Source organism: Mandrillus leucophaeus, unplaced genomic scaffold (assembly GCF_000951045.1).
Source record: "Mandrillus leucophaeus isolate KB7577 unplaced genomic scaffold, Mleu.le_1.0 Scaffold125, whole genome shotgun sequence".
Classification (NCBI taxonomy): domain Eukaryota; kingdom Metazoa; phylum Chordata; class Mammalia; order Primates; family Cercopithecidae; genus Mandrillus; species Mandrillus leucophaeus.
Window position 1 is genome coordinate 1866022 of NW_012100876.1, and position 22379 is coordinate 1888400.

Consider the following 22379-nt stretch of genomic DNA (forward strand, 5'->3'; position numbering starts at 1 on the left):
ATTGCTGTGAGGATTCAAAGAATGAAAGTGATTAAAAAGGGACTGGTGTAGACTCAATGTCATGCAATAGTCAGGTATATTGAAGAGAAATAACTGGATGTCTTGCTTTTTTTTTTTTTTTTTAGAGACAGTGACTCGCTATATGGACTAGGTAGGACTCGAACTCCTCGACTCAAGTGATCCTCCCGCCTCAGCCTCCTAAGTAGGTGGGACCTCAGCTTTCCACCACCTTCCCCACCTTGCTTTTCAGTTTAAAGAAGGGTCTGCATGTCATCTTAAGTCATCTCTCTTTGGGGACATCCCACATGTCCAGAACTGCCAGCCGGCAGTGGAGGTGGCCGGCTAGGCTGTAGGGAGCATGGAGACTTATCTGCAAAGGAGGACCTGGACAAATGTGCCCACACATCCTCTCAGGCGAGGAGAATGGACGGAAGAGAGAGGCCGACCCGTGTTCCCCGTCTTGCTGTGTATGGAGGAGCGGGTCAGAGGGACCGCGGTGTGGACAGGGACAGGCAAGGCGGGGGGACGAGGAGAAACGAAAGCCACATCGGTGGCGGGTGCTCTGCACACAACTCGCTCGCTACCGCAGGCTCCCCGCTCCGCACTCAGCCGATCGGGGACGGGAGCAGGAGGGCTGCACCCGGACTCCGGGACAGGCCCAGCTGAAAACGGCGGGGCGAGGGGTGGGGTGGAGACGCTCCCGTCGCCAAGGCTGGCGTCCCGGAACCCGCCGGGAGGAGGGTGGAAGGCAACTTCGAGGAAACTGGGAAAGGCGGCGAGGACCTCGGGGACAGGGCGTACCGCCGGGCGCACAGCCCCTCTGCGCGAACCGGCTCCGAAGGGGCGGTTCCGCGGCGCTTCCCCAGCGGAGCTCAGTAGATGGTGCCCACGGCCCTTCTGTTGCGCACAGCCCAGTCTGGTACCGCAGGCGGCGCGAACCCAGCAGGGCGGGTGCAAGCGCCAGGCAGGGCTTCTGCGCCCGGCCCTCTTCCCTGAATACAAAAGCAGCCCCAGGCTGTGGCGCTCCACCACGCCGTCCACGTGCGCCTTCCTGTCTCTCGATTTCTCGCTAAGATCTCCAGCCTCACCGCGGCTCGAAATGGACCCCAACTGCTCCTGCGCCACTGGTAAGAGAAGCCCGACTCTGCGCCCTGGGTTTCCCATTTCCCAGCCCCAGTTCAGAGGGTCTCTGGGTTTGAGGAGGTCGCATTTTAAGTTCTGAGCAGAAGGGGACTCCTTTACTTCCTTAGGTGCTTTCTTTCTGATCATGCCCCTGAGAGCATTGCCCTCCCCGCTGGGCCTCTAAGTCAGAGTTAAGGATACTGAGGCTCAAGGCAGTCCTGCTTCACATCACTCAGTTGGTCAGGGTCCTGCAGGCTGGGCACCAATGTTCTCCTCCAGGCTCTGAGCAATCAGGGTGGATGGGGGGCTAGAGACATAGAGTCTTCAGAGTTCCGGACAGAAGGTTGTGGCTCGCAATCTCAGTATTCCTGGGTTGGGTGTGCAACAGGGACCTTCCTGGTGGGGTAAAACAGGAGGGTGCTTGCGCTTCCCAGTGTGAGTGGGGAGGACATGGGGCCTCTATTCCTCTGTCCTGAGTGGGAAAGGAGCTCTGAGGACTGGCCCTGCACAGAGGAGAGGGCACTGGAGACTCATTGACCCACTGCTGTACCTTCTGCATCTCACTCACTGCTCACTGCGTTTTTCTCTTCCCTGCAGATGTCTCCTGCGCCTGCGCCGGCTCCTGCAAATGCAAAGAGTGCAAATGCACCTCCTGCAAGAAGAGTGAGTGAGGGGCCATCTCCAGGAATCTGGGGCTGTGGCTAAGATTGGGAGGGAACCCAAAGCTGACACTGAGTGCCTGATTCTGGGTAACTGGGCTTCCTTTGCCCCTGTTTCCATGTCGTTCCCTCTCCATGCTTTCTGCTCTGAGTTCAGATGGGGCAGGGAAACCTTTTTCTCTTGGGACACAAACCCCAACTGTACCATCTGTGGTTTCAGAACAGAGCTGTGCCACACGAAAAAAGCATCCTCTGGGTCTGGCGTCTGAGCTCGAGCCAGGCTTGCTATTGGGGCAGGGAGGTGCCTGGTCCGGTCTACTGCCACCTCTCACTCTCCCCTTCTTCCCCAGGCTGCTGCTCCTGCTGCCCCGTGGGCTGTGCCAAGTGTGCCCAGGGCTGCGTCTGCAAAGGGGTGTCGGAGAAGTGCAGCTGCTGTGCCTGATGTGGGAAGAGCTCTGCTCCCAGATGTAAATAGAGCAAACTTCACAACCTGGGTTTTTTTTTAATACAACCCTGAGCCATTTTCTGCATTTCTTTTTATATTAAATATGTGAATGGCAATAAAACAATTTTGACTTGAATCTTAATCTGGTCTTCTCTGTGTGTCTTACAGAAAACGGACTTGGGTGGGGGGTTAAACCACGAGTTTAGATACCAGGCTCTGGATGGAAATATGAGCCACTAATAATGTGAAAACTTTCAGGCCGGCCAGGCTACCTCATTGAGTTTACACTTCTGTAAAATGGTATTGCACTGTGGGGGCCATACATGATCGCTTTGTCTCATTCCCAGTGTGGCACAGAAACTTCACCCCTTATTTTTATTTTCTCATTTTCCTCCACAACTTGAGATCCACTTGGATTTTGGGCTTCAAAGTGGCTATAGTGCTGGAACCCAAGTTCCTAGTTTCTTGAATCCTACATGAGGGCTATGATTTAGATATTTTGTCACTGCTAAATCTCATGTTGAAATGTGTCCTCCAATATTGCAGGTGGGGCCTAGTGGGAGGTTTTAGGGTTGAGGACAGATCTCTAAAGAATGGCTTGGTGCCATCCCATAGTGAAGGGTGAGTTCTTCCTCTGGTGGGTCACTCCACAGCTGGCTGTGAATGAATGAAAGTGATTAGAAAGGGACAGGTATAGACTCAATGTTATGCCTTAGTCAGGTATACTGAAGAGAAATAACTGGCTGTCTTGCTTTTTAATTTTATTTTTTTAGAGACGTTGACTCCCTGTGTTGTCCAGGCAGCACTCCTACTCCTGGGCTCAGGTGATCCTTCCGCCTCAGCCTCCTAAGTAGCCTGGACTACAGCTTCCTGCTACCTCCCCCATCTTGCTTTTAAATTTAAAGCAGGGTCAGCACATCACATGAAATCGTCTCATTTTTGGGGTTTCCCACATGTCCAGAACTGCCAACCGGTAGTGGGGAGCCTGGCTAGGCTGTGGGGAGCATGGAGGTTTATTTGCAAAGAAGGTCCTGAATAAATGTGCCCCCACATCCTCTCAGGAGAGGAGAATGGAAGCGAGAGAGAGGCCGACCCGTGTTCCCCGTGTTAATGTGTACGGAGGAGCAGGTCCGAGGGACCTAGGTGTGGACAGGGACAGGCAAGGCGCGGGCGAGGAGAAACGAAAATCACATTGGTGGCGGGGGCTCTGCACACAACTCGCTCGCTACCGCCCGGTCCCCACTCCGCACTCCGCCGATCCGGGAGCGGGAGCGGGAGGCTGTGGCTGCACACAGACTTCTGGACATGCCGAGCTGAAAACGGTGCGAGGGGTAGTGGGGAGACTAACGAGACGCCAAGCTGGGTTCCCGGAACGCGCGGGGACTAGGGTGGAAGGCAACTTTGGGGAAACTGGGAAAAGCGGCTGGTACCTCGGGGAGACTGCGTACCCCGGGCGCAAAGCCCGTTAGCGGTGCGCCAAAGCGGGGGGCGGGGGTGGTCCCGCGGTCGACACCCAGCACTACTCAGGGAACTGTGCGCCTGACCCTTCTACTGCGCACAGCCCAGCCCAGGACCTCGGGTGGGGCGGACTCATCGGGGCGGGTGCAAGCGCCGGGCGGGTGCAAGCGCGGGGCGGGGCCTTTGCTCCCGGCCCTCTTCCCCTGACTATTAAAGCAGCCGCTGGCTGTGGGGCTCCACCACGCCTTCCACGTGTGCCTTATAGGCTCTCAACTTCTTACTTGGAATCTCCAACCTCTCCACGGCACGAAATGGACCCCAACTGCTCCTGCTCCACTGGTAAGGGATCCTGGGTTTCTGGTCCTTAGGGTACCTATTTCCCCGCCACAGGATCGATGCCCCTAGGAGTACAGGTGTTTTTTGATTTCTAGTTAAGTGGAGCCATTTATTTCATTGATCTAGTGCTTTTCCTCTCAGCGCCTTCATCACCCCTAGAACATTCCTATTCTAATACCTCCCATATCAGAGGCGAGAGGACTCAGGCTCATAATTCTCCTGCTCCATGTCACTCAGGTAGTCGGGGGCTGCTAGGCTGAGCCCCAGTACTCTGTGCAGTTCCTGGGGTGGATGGGAGACAGGGGTTGTTGCCTTTTCAGGATTAAGGACATAAAACCCATCCTAGCCTCTAGGGATAGAAGTAAGGTCAGGCTTCATGGTGCCCTGAGTCGAACATGAGCTATCTTCTATCTATCCGGCCTGGCAATGCACTCAGCTGGGAGTATTTGTTGACCAACTGCTGCTGTCTTTATCAAATTCACTGCCTTTTTCTCTTCCTTGCAGGTGGCTCCTGCACGTGCGCTGAGTCCTGCAGGTGCAAAGAGTGCAAATGCATATTCTGCAAGAAGAGTGAGTGCGGGGCCATCTCCAGGAATCTGGTGCTGAGCAAAGTCAGAGGCAGGAACCCAGAGCTCAGCAGGCAGGAGTAGGCCAGTGGTCAATTTCCCATCTCCCCTTCCCCAACAACTGATTCAGGATCAGAGCCAGATCTTTAGACATGATTGATTCCCAAATTTCATTCTTAAAATAGACAAACTAAGGCCAAGAGAGTGCACCAGCCTGCCAAGCACAGACATGACACCTAAGAACTTTCCTCACCTAAGTGTATGGTTCTGGGGAGCCAGCCTTCCTTTGCCCTTGATAACCCCAGTCACTGCCTCTCCAGCCTTCTGCCAGGTCTGGGGCTCAGATGTGGATAAGAAGCTTTTCACAGAAGACCCTCACTGGAAAGATCTGCCACTTATCGCCCATCTCCAACAGTGCATGCCATCCTGAACTAAGTGTCCTCTGGGGCTGGGGACAGAGCTTGAGCCAGGCCTGTTTGAGGGCAGGGAAGTCCCTGGTCAAGTCTGGTCTGACCTCTCGCTCTCCCTTCTTCCCCAGGCTGCTGCTCCTGCTGCCCCGTGAGCTGTGCCAAGTGTGCCCAGGGCTGCATCTGTAAAGGGGCATTAGAGAAGTGTAGCTGCTGCGACTGATGTCGGGAAGGCCCTGCTGGAAGATGTAGAAAGAGCGACCTGCACAAACATGGAATTTTTTCCATACAACCCTGACCCATTTACTGTATTATTTTTTATGAAATATGTGAATGATAATAAAATTGTTGACTTAATGCTGGCTCTGTTTTCTTTGCGTGCCTTGGAAATAGGGGACTCCATACCCAACAGAGCTGGGATGGTGGATTTCATGGAGGATCCAGAGACCTGGGTGCTGGGACCTTGTCCTATCACCTTACACACTGAGGGCCTTAAGGCAAATAGGCACCTGCCTCAGGTCAGTTTCTTAAATAGAAATGTAAGAGCATGGTGACAGGTGATATAATGCCACAGGAATCTGTCACAGACTTAAGCTTTGGTAAGATAAACTCTATTAGTATGACAAAAAGAAAGAAACACCAAATTCATTTTTTATATTGAATAGGAAAATTTCAATAAATATATGGAAGACAAAATAGGAAAAATAAAATTACACATTTGTTCTAGGGTGTATATTTCAGACTGGAAACAGTTCACAGACTGGCCCCAGTATGTGGGTCACACGCCTTCAACAGCACCAGCCAGGCCATCCCCACATGGAACCATCAGTCTTGGCCTCTCCAGGGTCTCTGATATGACTCTCAGTATCTCTGAGAGCTCCATGTTGTGACTTGGCTCTGAAACTTCAGAAGTTTCTCCCTAGGTCAGGCTGAAATCTGTTCCTCTTTCAATTCCAGCGTTTGGTTAATTCAGGCAAGCAAAGTAACTGGCAGAGTGTAGGAAATTACCCAGGATCCTCCCAGCAAGGTGGAGTACAGAGAAGGATTAGTTCCTGATGAAGACCTTTGAGTCTGCCTATGTGCAGGTGATGGCCCATTATGCAGTTTCTAAATTGTGGTGGTGTTCACTAGGAAGGAGTTGGGCCCCAGGTAACTTGTAATTAATGGCAGCAATTAGTTCCTCTGGCCATTTGTTGCGGGAATTGCTATTTGATGTTCAAAGAAGAAAAGGTGTCAAGCGGCCCAGGAATCAGGACCATGCTGGCCTGCAGGTGCCCCTTTTGAAGAGAGGGTTCCAGAAGGTAGCCTGTGCAAACAGCATGGGGATCAGGGTCAGGGCAGTCTTGTTGAACTGCCCACTTCACCACCTCTGTCCTGGGCTGTGAGACCTAGGCAGGTTGCTCAACCTCTCTGAGTCCCCATTTCTTCCTCTGTAGAACTGTCTGTCACAATTCAGAGCTAGAAGGACCCTTGGTCAGTGAGTGCAGCTGTGCCTCTGATGGTGAGATGGCGTGTTGAGGCTGAGATGTCACAGAGCTATGCAGAGGGATTTACTGCTAGCTCAGTGCCCTTCCCACTGCCGTCTCTATGCCAGATTTTCAGTGTTCTTGGGTTTTACATGACACGGTGACATAGGGTGGTTGTTGAGGGCACCATGATGCAGTCAGCATGCATGAGTGCAAATCCCAGCTGCGTCACTTATATGAGAGTGACACAACCTCTCTGTGGCTCAGTCTCCTCAACTGCGAATTGAGATAATGATAGAGTCTGCTGGTGGGAGCAAATCACTTAAAACATGTAAAGAACTTAAAATGGTGCCTGGCTTGTGTTGAGTAGTCTGTAATAGCTTTGATTTTAATCTTTATTCATAGCATAGGGATATTTTTCTACTTCTAAACAAAAGCCAGGCCTCGTGGGCTTAACTGTGTGTCCCATGTTGTTCTCATCAATAACAGGAGCGCATGACCTGTGGCCCAGAGAGAGTCCTCCACTAGTCCACAAATAAGGATCCATACTGGATACATAAAGCCATGAGCAAGACAGTCCCTGTCTGCATAACAGATGCAAAAGGATTCCTGCCATTTCTGCTATAACCTGCGCTGTTATTTTCTTTAACATTTTCTCTTAGGTAATCATATTTCTTTAATATATTTATAGGAAAAGCAAACTCTTTGACACTACTGAGAAAAAGAGTCAGTCCCACTTGCAGATATGGAACGCAGGCATAAAGTTACGTATACCTCCCTCTGTCACTCTCAGAATTGACCTGGACATTTGTTTATGTTTGAAGATTTCAAGCAGTAAAGAGGTGCTGAAGACATACCCAGGCCAAAGGGAAGCTTTGCCCTTGACCTCTTTCCCTTGAAAAGCTGCCTGGATTGAGACCCACAGCACCACAGTTACCAGCGCAGGGCGTCCAGGTTCTCAGCACCTCGAACAAAGAATTTGACAAATGCACAAAGTAAGGAAGGGATGAAGCAACAAAAGCAGAGATTTATTGGAAACAAAAGTATACTGCACAGGGTGGGAGCTGGCCCCAGCAAGTGGCTCAAGGGCCTGGTTATAGAATTTTCTATGGTTTAAATATCCTCCAGAGGTTCCCCATTAGTTATTTAGTGTACTCCCTATGTACATGAAGTAGTGGCCCCCTATCTGACTGATGACAGAAAGCAACCAATTAGAAGCTGAAGTGAAGTTACAAAGTTACTGCTATGCAAATGAAGAGGTAGTCCAAGGCCAGTCCAATTGGTTGTCATAAGGGACAAATCAGAGGTACTTTCAATTTCTCATCTGCCATGCAGACAAAGAGGAGAGGGGTTGCAAACGAAGTAGCCTTTGGTCCTTTTGTTACTTGGGTGTGGAAAGTTGGGGTTTTCCTTTTGGTTTAGTTCTAGAAAGACTGTGAGTCAGTTTTAGGTTCACTGCCACCAGAGCCTATTCTCTTGCCTCAGCACTTCCACCCTCTGTCCTGGGCTGGTTACTTATCTCCTTGTGCTGTGGTTGTCTAATTAGTAAGATGCCATTGTAAAGAGTATTCCCCTTGAGGGTTGCTGAGAGGGTTCAAGTAGCCAAAGTCACTAAACAGGGTGTGGCCGAGACCAAAAGCTCTGCAATAGTCAGGAATTCTGAAAGGGAAGTAAGCACTTTTCCTGCTTCTTATTTTAATGCAGGGTCACCACATCAGGGAAAAGAGCCCTCCCTTGTGACCTCCCAAGCTTTGGATGTCCTTAGTCTTGGTGGGCCAGCTAGGCTGCCGGAAGCCCAAAAGAAGTTAAAGCCAAAAAGGACTTAAATATGCCCATCGCCCTCTCAGGAATGGAGAATGGAAGGGAGGGAGGCAGGGCCCTGTGTCTGGCCTGTTGCTGTGAAGAGGACAAGTGAGGCCAAAGGACCTGGGTGACTATGCAGGTGGGTGGAAGGTCACATGGGAGGCTGGTCCTCTGCACACAACTCCCTCGCTGTGCTTCCCGTCTAGGTCCTATTTAGGGACAGGAGCACTAGGCTGGGGTAGCACATGGACTCCCACAGAGGCGAAGCTTAGGTCACTGGTGCGGGGTACTGGGGTGGAGATACCGCGGGGTACTGGGGTGGAGATACCGCGACCACCTGAGGCTGGGTTTCCGGACCACCCAGGGCAGGAATGGAGTGCAATCTCCGGGAAATTCGGGAGGACCGGAATTACAGCGGGACGCCGCGTACCACCAGGAGCACAGCCCCTCCAGAGTGAGCGTGAGCCAAAGGGCCGCCCCCGAAGTGTGCACCAGTCATGTTAAGGAGGATCCTGCGCCCGCCCGCCTGGTGCTCATAGCCCGGCCCTGAACCCTGGGTGGCGCTGACACTGCGCCGGGCAGTTGTGAGAGCTGGGGCCAGGCCTCTACACCCTGCGCCCTGAACTGACTGTAAAGTCAGGCGGCCTACTCCTGGGATCTGTTCCGGCTCCCACCGGACCGCCTGTTTTTTCACCTCTGGCTTAGGAACTCCAGCCTCACCTGATCTCCAAATGGACCCCAGCTGCTCCTGCGCCACTGGTAAGGGATGCTTGGTTTCCGGTCTTAGGATCTTCATTTTCATACCACAGAATAGAGCACCCTTGGGGCAGGAGGCAGGTGCATTTTGAGCTCTTCCTAAAGTGGACTCCTTTGCTTTGCACTTCTCGAGCTCGCCGCCAAGCGCCTTCATCACCACTTAGAACATTGCCGTCTTCCCAGTGCCTCCCATTTCTGATGCAAGAGGACTGAGGCTGAAAACTGCCCGGCTGCAGGTCACCCTGAAGGCCAAAGGTGTGCTGAACTAGGACCCAGTGCTCTGTCCAGCATTGAGCTGCCTGAGGTGGATGGGAGGCACACAACACTCGCTGCTCACTGCCTTTTTCTTCCTTGCAGGTGACTCCTGCACCTGTGCCAGCTCCTGCAAATGCAAAGAGTACAAATGCACCTCCTGCAAGAAGAGTGATTGTGGGGCCTTCCCTGGGAATCTGGCATCTGGGCAGAGTCAGAGGAAGGATCCCAGATCTCCACAGGCAGGAGCAGACCAATGACGAACTTCCCACATCCCCTTGCTTCAGCAAATGACTTAGGATCACAGCCGGAAGAATACTAGAGATGGTTAATTCCCAATCTTTATTCTTACCATGGGGACACCAAGAGAGCACACCAGCCGGCCACGCACAGGCCTGATACTTGAGGACTTTCCTCACTTAGGAGACTGTCCCTCCTTTTACTGCAAAGCGCATGTCACTCCCTCTTGAGTTTTCTACCCTGTCCTGGGCACAGGAAGGGTGGGTGGCTTTTTCATGGCAAGACCCTCACCCCAAAGATCCAGGAGTTATCTCCTGACAGAGCAATGCCATCCTGAACTAAGCATCTTTTGGGGCTGGAGGCACAGCTTCAGACTGGCCTCTGTTGGGGCAGGGAGATCCCTGGTCAAGCCTGCTCTGATCTCTCACTCTCCCCTTCTTCCCCAGACTGTTGCTCCTGCTGCCACGTGGGCTGTGCCAAACGTGCCCAGGGCTGTGTCTGCAAAGGGGCATCGGAGAAGTGCAGCTGCTGCGCCTGATGTTGGGACAGCCCTGTGCCCAGATGTAAATAACACAACCCCTGCAAACCTAGTTTGTTTTTTAAATACAAACCTAACCCATTTACTATGTCTGTTTTCTTAAGTGAAATATGGGAATGATAATAAGCATTGTTGGCCTTATTCTGCCTCTGATTTTTTTGAGGGGTGTCCTGAAATAAGAGACCTCAGACCCAGCAGAGCTGGAATCATCCTATAAGTCGAGGGCCTTAAGGCAAGTCGGGTCACCCGTCTCAGGTCAGTTTCCTAGCTAAAAATGTAAGAGCATCATGCCAGATGATATGAGGGTACAGTAATCAGTCATGGACCTACGCTTTGGTGAGATAAAATAGAATGAATAAGTGTGAAAAATAAAAAGAGAATGTTCATTTTTTAAGTTCAACAAGGAAATCTCAAAACAGACAGGAAGAACAAAATAACAGGAAAAATAAAATACTAACGCTTCACATCTTTTCTAAGGTACAGTGATATTCAGTAGGAAGGAGGAAGGCCCTAGGTGTCTTGTACTTCATGGCAACTGTTAGTTATTTGGCTGTTTGGTGAGGGAATTGCTATTTGTCATTTAAAGTGGAAGAGGAGTCACCTGGCCCAAGAGTAACCACCATGCTGGACTAAAGGTGCTTTGTGAAGAGGGGATTTCAGAAGGTAGTCTGGCCAGATACAGTGGCTCACACCACTTCGATGGCTCACATCATGCTCTGCTCAAGCCAAGGCAGGAGGATTGCCTGAGGCCAGAAGTTTCAGACCAGCCTGGCTAACATAGTAAGAACCTCTCTCTATGTAAAACAAAAAATTAAAATAAAACAAGAAGAGAAAGCAGTCTGGGCAAAGTACAGGCGTTTTGGTGTCACACAAGCAGGTTCACAGCCCACTTCATCCCTTACTGGCTATGTGACCTGGGCAAGGTGGTTAACCCCTCTGAGGCTTCATTTACTCATTTGTAGAAAGAAGATTATATCTCTACATTGGGATGAAATGTGATAGTTGCCTCGGACCTGGCTAGGACTCATTGAAGAGTGCTGATATAATCATTTGTCCACATGGACTTCCCAGACAGAGAATCCTGTTAGATCCCATCAAGCTCCTTGGGAAAGGTCCAGTTCCTTGGAAGCATGACTGTGGACTGGAAGTTGGGAATGGGTTTGGAGTCTTGCTGATCTGGTCTTAAGGATATGTGGATGACCTCCTGCACCAATTCTCCAGCATAAGACACTGCTCCAGCATTTGGAAAGAGAACAAGCCTTTCCCACCCTTCAAGTCATTTGATCTTCATACAAACCAGAGAGACAGTGTGTGCAGAGGCTCCCCATGCAGGGGACACTGTCCTCCAGAGAACTTAAGAACCTGCCCAAGGTCACATGACTCAGCACCACAGGTATAGAGGAACTTAGGGTACAGCTGTCCTCACGCCCTCTCCAGAGCTGGCAGATCTTCATGTAAGTAGATGCTGAGCTCTGCTGTCACAGTTCTTAGCTGGAAGGACCCTTGGTTAGTTGAATCAATTGTGCCCTGACTGGATAGATGGCACACTGATGCTCAGGGAGGTTAAGAGCTATGAAGAGAGATTGACTACCAACTCATTACTCTTCTCGCTGCTGTCCCTGTGCCAGGTTTTTCGAGTCCTTGTGTTTTACATGACATAGTGACATAGGGTGGTGGTTGAAGGAATGACATTGCATGAGTGTAAATTTCAGGTGTGTCATTTATACCTGGGTGACACAACCTCCCTGTGGTTCAGGCTCCTACCCTGTTCCTGTGCATAATAACAGGGTCTGGCTGGTAGGAACAAATCAGTTAATTCATATAGAGAACTTAATATAGCGTTTGGCAAGTAATCTGTAATAGCTATGATTTTATTACCTTTATTCATAGCACAGGAACATTTTATATTTCCATACAAATAAGCCAGTCCTGGTGGCTTAGCTGTATGTCCCATGTTGTTCCCATCAATAACATGAGCATATGACCCATGGATCAGAGAGGGACCCCTCCCCATCCACAAGTAGGAATCCACGCTGCATATGTAAAGCCATGAGCAAGACAGTCCCTGTCTGCATAACAGATGCAAAAGGATTCTTGTCATTTCTGCCAACACCTGTGCTGTTATTTTCCGTAACGTTTTCTTTTAAACAATCATATTTCCTTAATGCATTTATAGAAAAAGCAAACTCTTTGACACCACTGAAAATAAGAATCAGTCTCACCTTGCAGACATGGAAGGTAGCCACACAATTATACGTATCCCTCTGTATCACTTCTGTTGCCCTCTGGATTGATCTTGACATTTGTTTTTGTTTAAAGATTTCAAGCTATAAAGAGGTGCTGAAGACATACCCAGGCCAAAGGGAACTTGCATCATTGACCTCTTTGCCTTGAAAAGCTAAGACGACTATGACCCACGGCAACACTTCCACCCTCTGTCCTGGGCTAATTATTTATCTCCTTGTGTTGCCGTCCGGTTAGTAAGACGCTGTTATAAAGAGTATTCCCCTTGAGGGTTGCTGTGAGGGTTCAAATAGCCAAAGTGACTAAACAGGATCTGGCTGAGACTAAAAGCTCTGTAACAGTTAAGAATTCTGAAAGTAACAACCACCTTTCATGCTTCTTAGTTTAATGCAAGGGTGAGCACATCAGGGAAAAGATCGCTCCCTTGGGAACATTCCAAGTTTTGGGAAGCTCCATCCTTGGGCTTGGTGGACCAGCGAGGCTGTGGGAAGCCCCAAGAAGTTAAAGCAAAAGAGGACTTGGACAAATGTGCCCATCACCTTCCCAGGAGTGGGCAATGGAAGGGAAGGAGGCAGAGCCTTGTGTCTGCTCTGTTGCTGTGAACAAGACGAACATGGCCAAAGGACTTGGCTGGCAATGCAGGTGAGACAAAGGTCACATGGGAGGCTGGTCCTCTGCACACAATTCCCTCGCTGCACTTCCCGCCTGGGTCCTATCTAGGGACATGAGCACTAAGCTGGGGTAGCACACAGGCTCCCACAGAGGCGAAGCTCAAGTCACTGGTGCGGGTTATGGGCTGGGGATACCGCGACCACCTGAGGCTGGGTTCCCGGACCGCTCAGGGGCAGGAGTGGACCCCAATTCCCGGAAAATTCCGGTGAGCCGGGATTATAGTAGGGACTCTGCCTACCGCCGGGAGCACAACCCTTGCAAAGCAAGCAGGAGTCAAAGGGCCGCCCCCAGGGTGCCCACGGGCTGCGCTAGGGAGGATCCGGCACCGGGCCCGCATGCTGCGCACAGCCTGGCCCTGAACCCTGGGGCGCCTCTGACACTGCGGGAGCGGGGGCCAGACCTGGGGCGGGGCCTCTGCGCCCGGCACTCCTCCCTCACTGCAAAGCCAGTGGTGGCTCCTGAGCTCTGTTCCGCCTCCCACCGGCTTGCCTGCTTCTTCGCCTCTGGCTTAGGTACTCCAGCCTCACCTGGTCTCCAGATGGACCCCAACTGCTCCTGCACCACTGATAAAGGATGCTGGGTTTCAGGGCCTTAGGATCTCCATTTTCATGCCAGAGGATAGAATGTCCCTGTGGCAGGAGGCAGGTGCATTTTGAGCTCTACCTAAAGTGGATTATTTTACTTTGTACTTCTGGTGCTTTTTCTCTTACCAAGTACCTTTATTATCACTAAGAACATTAGCATTGTCCCAGCGCCTCCCATTTCTAAGGCGAGAGGAATGAGGCTCAAAACTGCCCCTGCTCCAGGTCACCGATATGCCAGAGGTGTGCCGAGCTGGGACCCAGTGCTCTGTCCAGCATTTGAGCTGCCTGGGCTGGTAGGGAGGTGGGAGACATTGCTTCTTCAAGATTCCCCACTGAAGTCCCCATGTGGTATGAAAAAGAGGGCGCCTGCCCATCCGAGCCAGTGTGGAGAAAAGATGGGGCCGGGCTTCCGTGTGCCTGAGTGGAACTAGGTACCAGGTTTCCTGTGCACTGAATAGGAGGATGCTGAGGGCCTGCTCCTAACCCTGCACCACACACACTACTCACTGCCTTTTTCTCTTCCCTGCAGCTGCGTCCTGCACCTGTGCTGGCTCCTGCAAATGCAAAGAGTGCACATGCACCTCCTGCCAGAAGAGTGAGTGTGGGGCCTTCCGTGGGAATCGGGGGACTGGGCAGAGTCAGAGGAGGGAACCCAGAGCTCAGCAGGCAGGAGCAGGACAGTGACCAGCTTCCCACATCCCCTTTCTGGCAAGAAATTCAGGATCACAGCTGGAAAAACACAAGATAGTTGATTTCCAACTTTCATTCTTAAAATGGGGAAACTGAGGGCATGCGCGTGCACTAACCTGCCAAGCACAGACCTGACACTTCAGGACTTTCCTCACTTAAGCATATGGTTCTGGGGAACTGGCTTTCCTTTGTCCCTGTGCCCAGGTCACTGCCTCTCCAGTCTTCTGTTCTCTCCCAGGTGTAAGTTGTGCTGGGCAGCTTTTTCACTGGAAGACCCTCACCCCAAAGATCCACCAGTTGACTCCTGACAGAGCAATGCCAGCCTGCACTAAGGGTCCTCTGGGGCTGGAGGCAGGGCTTGAGCCAGGCCTCTGTTGGAGCAGGGAGGTCTCAGGTCAAGTCTGCTGTGACCTCTCACTCTCCCCTTCTTCCCTGGGCTGCTGCTCCTGCTGCCCCATGGGCTGTGCCATGCCCAAGGCTGCATCTGCAAAGGGGCGTCGGACAAGTGCAACTGCTGTGCCTGATGCCGGGACAGCCCTGCTCTCAGATGTAGAAAGAGCGACCTATATAAACTTGGCATTTTTTCCGGACAGCCACGACCCATTTACTGTATTTGTCTCTCTTTTATGAAATATGTGAATGATAATAAAAGTTGTTGACTTCTTCTGGCTCTGGTTTTCTTTGCATGCTTGGAAATAGAGGACCCCATACTCAAGAGAGCTGGTATGTGTGATTGCATTAAGAGTCCAGAGACCTGGGTGCCGGGACCATGTGCTATCACCTTACACTCTGAGTGCCCTGAGGAAAATCAGGTTCCCTGTCTCAGATCACTTCTTCAGCTAAAAACAATTCCTTTAAGATTATAATAGGAGGCCGGGCGTGGCGGCTCACGCCTATAATCCCAGTACTTTGGGAGGCCGAGGCGGGTGGATCACCTGAGGTTGGGAGTTCAAGACAGCCTGACCAACATGGAGAAACCCTGTCTCTACTAAAAATACACAATTAGCCAGGCGTAGTGGCCCATGCCTGTAATCCCAGCTACTCGGGAGGCTGAGGCAGGAGAATAGCTTGAACCTGGGAGGCGGAGGTTGCAGTGAGCCGAGATTGCACCATTGCACTCCAGCCTGGGCAACAAGAGCAAAGCTCCGTCTCAAAAATAAATAAATAAATAAAGATTATAATATGGCATTTTTACTGTACCTTTCTATGTTTAGCTACACAAATACTTACCATTGTGTTAAAATTGCCTGACAGTGTATGGGTTTGAAGCCTAAGAACAATAGGCTAAAGCAGACAGCCTAGGTGTGTAGTAGCCAGTATCATCTAGGTGTGTGTGAGTACATTCTACAATATTTGCACAATGACGAAATTGCCTAAAGACACATTTCTTAGAATGCATACCTCTCATTAAGTGACACATGACTGTAATAGGGTTGGACTCATAGAGGCAAATGATTTAATGGATGTAAAGAACTCAGAATGGTGCCTGTACATGACCAGTGGTCTATAATATTAACCACTATTTGTTGTTACTATTATTCACGGCTGCTATGGCCTGAATGCTTCTGTCCCTCCAATATTCAGGTGTTGAAATCTCACTTTCATTGTGTTGCTTTTAAGAGGTAGTGCATTTGGGAAGTGACTGTGGTCTGCGGGCAAAGTGCTCATGAACGGGATTAGTCCTTAATAAGGGAGGCCTGAGGGAGCTTGTTTAACCCTTTCCACCATGTGAGGACCCAGCAAGAAAGAGACATCCATGAGGAACGGGGCCTCACAAGACTCCAAATATGCTGGTGCCTTGACCTTGGACTTCCATGCCTCCAGAACTGAGAGAAATATATTTCTGCTGTTTTAAGGTACCCAGTCTAAGGTATCTGGTGATAGCAGCCCAAATGGGCTCAGACAATAGCATAGTTGACATTTTTACTCCAGACAAAAGAGCCAGGCCTGGTGTCCTCTGTCTTTCTCATCAGCCACATGAGGATTGACCTGAGGTCCCGACAGGGTCCTGCACTCTTCCCACAAAATAGGGATTCACACCAGAAATATAAAGCCATGAGCAAGACAGTCCCTGTCCCCCTAGCAGAAATGGAAGGATGCTTGCCAGTTCTGCTACCACCTGCACCAATATGGGACTCAACATTTTTCTTTAAAATTTATTTTCTTCAAATAAATATCCTATTTCCTTAGATATATTTATATGAAAACCAAACTCATTAGCACTACTGAAAAAAGAATCAGTTTAACTTCCACACACAGAAGGTTACCATCAAATTCTCCTGATTCATACTCCTCTGCATCTCTGTTTTGCTACCAGGACTGACATTGATGCTTGGTTTTGTTTAAAGATATCAAGCAATAAAGAGATAAACATACCTAGGCCAAAGGGAAGCTTCATCACTGACTTCTCTCCCTTGGGAAGCTGACAGGATCCAGACCCAGCAGTACCACTTCCCAGCCCTCTGACCCTGGCCTAGTGGCTTGAACTTCTTGTATTGTCATTGTCCAGATTAGGAATATGGGTTCATAAATAGAATATATGTCCCTTTTCGGTTGCTGTGAGGGCTCAAAATTGAAAGTGACTAAACAGGGCCTAACATGGATTAACGTTATGTAGAGTAATAGGAATATGGAAGGAAATTGCTTTCTAATTTCATCCAAGGTCTGCATGTCACCTTCAATGATCCCTCTTCCTGGGACATCCCACATTTTCCAAATTTTCATCCTGTAGTAGGCCAGCTAGGCAGTGGGGAGACCCTGGAGAGATTTATGCAAAGGATTACCCAGAGAAATGTGCCCATCCAGCCTCTCAAGAGTGAAGAATGGAAGAGAGGGAGACAGAGCCCTGTCTCTGTCCTGGTGCTGTGCGCAGGAGAAATGTGGCTGAGGGAACCATGTGGGGACAGACTCAGGCTAGGGGGGAAATCCAAAGGTCACAACCTCCACCAGTCCTTTGCACACAACTCTCTCCCTATGCTCCCGCTGCTGCTGATCCTGGAAGTTGAACACGAGGCTGGGTTTGCACACGGTATCCAGGGGAGGTAAAGATGATGACAGTCCTGAGTCAGGCCAGGCCACTGCTCACGGCCCAGCCAGCGATCACGGGCAGTGCAGATTCAGCAGGGGTGAGTGCAAGGGCCAGGGCGGGGCTTCTGCACCCCGCCACCTCCCCTGACTATAAAGGGAGCAGCCAGCTCCTGGACTTCATCACGCCTTCCACCTGCCCTACTGACTTCTCATCTCTTGCCTAGGAACTCCAGGCTTGTCTTGGCTCCAAATGGATCCCAACTGCTCCTGCACCGCAGGTAAGGGACGCCTGGCTCTGGGCCTTGAGATGCCCATTCCTGGCCACCGTACACAGTGTCCCTGGGTTTGAGAAGGTTGTATTATGAGATCTGAGTTGAAGGGAACTCCTTTACTTCTTCCAGTGCTTTCCTCTTGGCCAAGCTCCTGCGAGCATTTCCCTCCTCTGTGCTTGTAAGTCAGAATTAGGGATTCTGAGGATCAAGGCTGTTCTGCTCCATGTCACCCATCTATTCGGGGGCTGCTGGCTGAGCCCCAATGCTCTGCTCTAATTCTGAGCAGCTGGGATGGATGAGAGGCGGGGGACGTAGCCTCGTCAGAGTTCATCAGAAAAGGTTTTGGCCTCCAGCCCCGGCTTCCTGGGCTGTGTGTGGAGCTGGGAACTTCCTGATAGGGTATATAAAGGAGGGTGCTTGCCCTTTCCAGCGTGATGGCGGAGGACATGGGGCTTCTGTTCCACTGCTCTGAGTGGGAAAGGAGCTCTGAGGGCTGGCCCTGCACAGAGGAGGGGGCACTGGACACTCATTGACTCACCGCTGTACCTTCTGCACCTTACTCACCACTCACTGCCTTTTTTTCTTCCACAGGTGCCTCCTGCACCTGTGCTCGTTCCTGCACGTGCAAAGAGTGCAAATGCACCTCCTGCAAGAAGAGTGAGTGCGGGGCCATCTCTAGGAATCTGGGGCTGTGGCTAAGGTTGGGAGGGAACTCAGCGCTGGCCCTGAGTGCATGCTTTTGGGATCTGGTCTTCTTTCACCCCTGTTGGCTGGGTCATTCCCTCTCCAGGTTTTCTGCTCTGAGCTCAGATGGGGCAGGGCAGACTTTTTCTATTGGGACACAAACCTCAAATGCACCATCGGAACAGAGCTGTGCCAACCTAAAAATGCATCCTCTGGGTCTGGCGTCTGAACTTGAGCCAGACCTGCTGTTGAGACAGAGAGGTCCCTGGTCAACTCGGCTGTGACCTCTCACTCTCCCCTTCTTCCCCAGGCTGCTGCTCCTGCTGCCCTGTGGACTGTGCCAAGTGTGCCCAGGGCTGTGTCTGCAAAGGCTCGTCAGAGAAGTGCCGCTGCTGTGCCTGATGTTGGGAGAGCACTGCTTCCAGGCATAAATAGAGCAACCAGTACTAACCTGGATTTTTTTTTCAAACTACGCTGATCGGTTTGCTATGTTTCTTCCTTTATTCAATATGTGAATGACAATAAAACACTTTTGACTTGATTCGACTCTCCTTTCCTGTGTGTGGCTTGGAAATAACAGTTGGAGTGGGGGACTGGACTGGGAATTTAGAGACACGGTTCTGATGGAAATGTGAGCCCCTAACAGTCTGAGTACCTTGAGGCAAGCCCGGCTCCTCCCTGAGCTCCATCTTCTGTAAAATGGAACTGCACTGTGCGGGATCACATGATGGGGTCAGGGGGACATGCGTGATCGCCTCGGGTCATGTCAAATGTGCAAATGTGGCACAGAAACTTCTCCATCTCTCATTTTCATTTTCTGTTTTCCCTGCCCAGCTTTGGTATCTCATCAGATTTTAGGCTTGAAAGTGATGACGGGGTGGAATCCAACTCCTCAGTTGCTTGAGTTCTGCATGGGGCTTCTCACACTCCACAGTGAAGAAACACTTTTTAATTCCCATCCATCCCAGGCCTAAACCTTTGTAAACAAAATCCTGTTAATTACAGATATAAGGAAATCAAACACAAAATACAGAAACCATTTTAATATTCAACAGGAAAAATTTCAATAAGTATACACACAAATAACAGGAAAATGAAAGATTCACAAACTTTGCACATATTTTGCTGATGCGCATTGCAAACAGGAATCAGCAGAACTGGTCCCAGGGTGTGGCTCACACACCTTTGGCAGCACTGCCCAGCACGTCCCCACAAGGAACCATCAGGCTTGCTCTGCCTCATGTCACTGACAGGACTCTCGCTGACCCCTGAGAGCTCCCTGTTGTGACTTGGCTCTGAATGTTTGGAAGTTCCACCTAAGACCAAACTGAATTTGTTTCAGCCTTCGCCTACTTCAGAACATCAAAGCGACTGGCGACATGGAGGGAAATGCCCAGCATGTTCCCAGCAGTATGCAGTGTGTGTGATCCTGGTTTGCAGAAGTTCTTCTGGCTGCCCATGCAGCAGTGATGGAGGATTCTGCAGTTTGGAGGGTGTGATGGTGCTCATTAAGGAGTGAGGCCCTGGCTGATTTATAATAAAAGCTAACCATCAGTCCCCCTGGCTCTGTGGAGGACATGCTATTTGATGTTCAATCAAAGAGGAAGATGGATTTCTTGGCCTAGCGATCAGGACCACGCTTACTCACTGCTGCCCAGGGAACAGGAGATTTCAGAGGGCAGCCTGAGCCTAGGACATGAATTTTGGTGTCAGGCAGTCCTGGTTCACAGCCTGCTTCACCACCAGAAAAAAAGTAAGATTCTCATCGCTGAAAGAAAAAAGAAAAAAAGATGAAAGAAATTAAAAATAAATAAATAATGAGGCTTATGAGTATTCTCTCTACGCTGACTTTCTTTTTATTTATTTTTAATTAATTAATTAATTTTTTTGAGATGGAATCTCTCTGTTGCCCAGGCTGGAGTGCAATGGTGGGGTCTGGGCTCACTACAACCTCCGCCTCCCGGGTTCAAGCAATTCTCCTGCCTCAGTCTCCTGAGTAGCTGGGATTACAGGTGCATACCACCACGCCCGGCTAAGCTTTGTATTTTTGTAGAGACAGGGTTTATTCATATTGACCAGGCTGGTCTGGAACTCCTGTTCTCAAGTGACGTGCCAACCTTCATCTCTCAAAGTGCTGGGATTACAGGTGTGACCCACTGCACCTAGCCTACACTACCTTCTTAGACAGACAAATTCTGTTAAATCCCAACAGCCTCCTGGAGAAAGGCTCATAGGTTTGGAAGCATTATGCTGTATTAGAGGCTGGGAATGAGATTGCAGCCTGGTGATCCTGCCAGGAGGAATGTGGTGTTGGATAACATGCTGCTGCTTGGCATTTGTACAGACGCAAAAGCCTTTCTCACCCTTCGTATCACTGGATCTTCATACAACCTTGGGAATGAGAGCCACAGGCCTCAGAACTGGGACAGCTAATATGCAGGGCCTGGCAGGCCTGTGTTGTCTTTCAGAGTAGTTAATCAACCTGCCTAAGGCCACACAGCTCAGAAGTGAAGGGATGCATGAACCTATGCTACCCCTAGCCTGCTGTCCTAGTCACAGCTGGCAGAGCATGATCTGCTAGTCACTGGATGCTAAACTCTGCCTACCCTGGTTCAAATCTATAAACATGCTTTGGGATAGACCAATTTTGCACTTGGCTTGAGAGGTGAGCATTGAAGCCCAGAGACGTCACAGAGCTGTGCAGGGGAAAGTGACTGCCAACTGAATGTGCTTCCCACTGCTGCCTCTGGGCCAGATTTTCTGTGTCCTCATCTTTCTTGTGACTTGGTGGCATAGAGTGGTGGTGAGTGAGGGCATGATGCTGCCGTTAGCATGCATGAGTGCAAATCCCGCCTCCGTCACTTTAGCTGTGCCTTGCAACCTCTCTGTGTCTCAGTCTCCTCCCCTATAAAAGGTATATGATAATGGCATCTAGCGTGTAGGATTAAATAATTTAATACATGTAAGAAACTTGGAATGATGCCTGGCAAGTGGTCAGTAGTCTATAATATTAGCTATTGCTTCTTTAAAACAACCATTACACATAGCATAGTGGATATTTGTTTATTCATAGACAAAGCATCGGGGCCTGGAGTGCCTAGTTATGTATGTATGCTGTCATTGTCATCTACCACTCAAACACGGGTCCTGTGAACCAAAGAGAGCCATTCACTGTTCCCACAAAAATGGCATCAACACAGGATTATAAAGCTATGAGCAAGATGCTGTGCCTCATGTCACATATAGAATGACTGCCATTTCTGCTGCCACGTGCACATTTTATTTATCATTTCATAGTGAAATGATTAATACTTTCTTAAATGCATTTTTATGAAAAGCAAACTCTCTTCCACCACCAAAAATGAAAATCAGTCTTATCCATATGTAGAAGATAGCCAGAAAAGTATATATGTGTGCGTGTGTATGTATGTGTGTGTGTGTGTGTATATGCTTATTACACTTATGGATTGCTTTTGTCATTGCCCATGGTTGAGCTGGTAGCTTGTCATTATAATAATAATAATAATAATAATTATTATTATTATTATTATTATTTTGAGACAGAGTCTGTCTCTGGCACCTAGGCTCGAGTGCAGCGGTGCAATTTTGGCTCACTGCAACCTCAGCCTCCCAAGTAGCTGGGATTACAGGCTTGTGCCACCACGCCTGGCTAATTTTTGTATTTTTAGTAGAGACGGGGTTTTGCCATGTTGGCCAGGCTGGTCTTGAACTTCTGGCCTGCAGAGATCTGCCCATCTTGGCCTCCCAAAGTGCTGGGATTACAGGCGTAAGCCACGGTGCCCGGCCTGACTTGTTATTATTTAAAAGATTTCAAGCCATAGGGAAGTTCCAGCAACAGAGAAAACATAGCTGGGGCAAAGGAAGGCTTCATTTCAGAGACTTTCTCCTGAGAGGCTGGCTGGATTCAAATGAGTGCACAGCTTTTCAGCTCTGTGATGGTGAGCACGTTCATTGAACTTTCTTTGTTGTAGGTGTCCGTTTAGTAATATGGGTTCATGTGTAGTATTTCCCTTTACAATTGTTGTAAAGGTTCAAACAAGGAAAATGATTAAAAGGAGACTGGCACAGACTCACTCTTAGGCAATAGCTAGCAATATTGAAGGGAAATAACCCCCTGTCTTCTTATTTTAAGTTTTT

General features: G+C 49.9%; 4 protein-coding genes across 5 annotated transcripts; all 4 read left to right on the top strand.

Moving 5' to 3' along the window:
- The first annotated feature begins 995 nt into the window (after positions 1 to 995).
- On the top strand, positions 996 to 2368 carry LOC105533423 (metallothionein-1E-like). Its single transcript, XM_011971890.1, has 3 exons — positions 996 to 1127; positions 1720 to 1785; positions 2132 to 2368. Exons 1-3 carry the CDS (start codon positions 1100 to 1102, stop codon positions 2221 to 2223), a joined length of 186 nt encoding a protein of 61 aa, XP_011827280.1. The 5' UTR covers positions 996 to 1099; the 3' UTR covers positions 2224 to 2368.
- Positions 2369 to 3995: 1627 nt separating this feature from the next.
- LOC105533422 (metallothionein-1E-like) lies at positions 3996 to 5216 on the top strand. Its single transcript, XM_011971889.1, has 3 exons — positions 3996 to 4023; positions 4525 to 4590; positions 5125 to 5216. Exons 1-3 carry the CDS (start codon positions 3996 to 3998, stop codon positions 5214 to 5216), a joined length of 186 nt encoding a protein of 61 aa, XP_011827279.1.
- A 3745-nt stretch (positions 5217 to 8961) lies between these two features.
- Positions 8962 to 10189, top strand: LOC105533421 (metallothionein-1E-like). The gene is made up of 3 exons (XM_011971888.1): positions 8962 to 9021; positions 9376 to 9441; positions 9957 to 10189. Exons 1-3 carry the CDS (start codon positions 8994 to 8996, stop codon positions 10046 to 10048), a joined length of 186 nt encoding a protein of 61 aa, XP_011827278.1. The 5' UTR covers positions 8962 to 8993; the 3' UTR covers positions 10049 to 10189.
- A 3274-nt stretch (positions 10190 to 13463) lies between these two features.
- Positions 13464 to 18762, top strand: LOC105533420 (metallothionein-1B-like). 2 transcript variants are annotated; one of them, XM_011971887.1, is made up of 5 exons: positions 13464 to 13605; positions 14078 to 14256; positions 17490 to 17543; positions 18129 to 18194; positions 18532 to 18762. In XM_011971887.1, the coding sequence occupies exons 3-5, from the start codon at positions 17516 to 17518 to the stop codon at positions 18621 to 18623; spliced, it is 186 nt and encodes a 61-aa protein (XP_011827277.1). In that variant the 5' UTR covers positions 13464 to 13605; positions 14078 to 14256; positions 17490 to 17515; the 3' UTR covers positions 18624 to 18762. The 2 variants fall into 2 exon arrangements, with proteins under 2 accessions (XP_011827277.1, XP_011827276.1); XM_011971886.1 differs by lacking the exons at positions 13464 to 13605; positions 14078 to 14256 and having other exon boundaries at positions 17458 to 17543.
- The last annotated feature ends 3617 nt before the right edge of the window (positions 18763 to 22379 follow it).

Coding starts and splice junctions, on each gene's coding strand:
- LOC105533423 (XM_011971890.1), top strand. CDS start 1,100: ATGGACCCCAACTGCTCCTGCGCCACTG. Junction 1,128..1,719: donor CAACTGCTCCTGCGCCACTG/GTAAGAGAAGCC, acceptor TCTTCCCTGCAG/ATGTCTCCTGCGCCTGCGCC. Junction 1,786..2,131: donor ATGCACCTCCTGCAAGAAGA/GTGAGTGAGGGG, acceptor CTTCTTCCCCAG/GCTGCTGCTCCTGCTGCCCC.
- LOC105533422 (XM_011971889.1), top strand. CDS start 3,996: ATGGACCCCAACTGCTCCTGCTCCACTG. Junction 4,024..4,524: donor CAACTGCTCCTGCTCCACTG/GTAAGGGATCCT, acceptor TCTTCCTTGCAG/GTGGCTCCTGCACGTGCGCT. Junction 4,591..5,124: donor ATGCATATTCTGCAAGAAGA/GTGAGTGCGGGG, acceptor CTTCTTCCCCAG/GCTGCTGCTCCTGCTGCCCC.
- LOC105533421 (XM_011971888.1), top strand. CDS start 8,994: ATGGACCCCAGCTGCTCCTGCGCCACTG. Junction 9,022..9,375: donor CAGCTGCTCCTGCGCCACTG/GTAAGGGATGCT, acceptor TCTTCCTTGCAG/GTGACTCCTGCACCTGTGCC. Junction 9,442..9,956: donor ATGCACCTCCTGCAAGAAGA/GTGATTGTGGGG, acceptor CTTCTTCCCCAG/ACTGTTGCTCCTGCTGCCAC.
- LOC105533420 (XM_011971887.1), top strand. CDS start 17,516: ATGGATCCCAACTGCTCCTGCACCGCAG. Junction 17,544..18,128: donor CAACTGCTCCTGCACCGCAG/GTAAGGGACGCC, acceptor TTTCTTCCACAG/GTGCCTCCTGCACCTGTGCT. Junction 18,195..18,531: donor ATGCACCTCCTGCAAGAAGA/GTGAGTGCGGGG, acceptor CTTCTTCCCCAG/GCTGCTGCTCCTGCTGCCCT.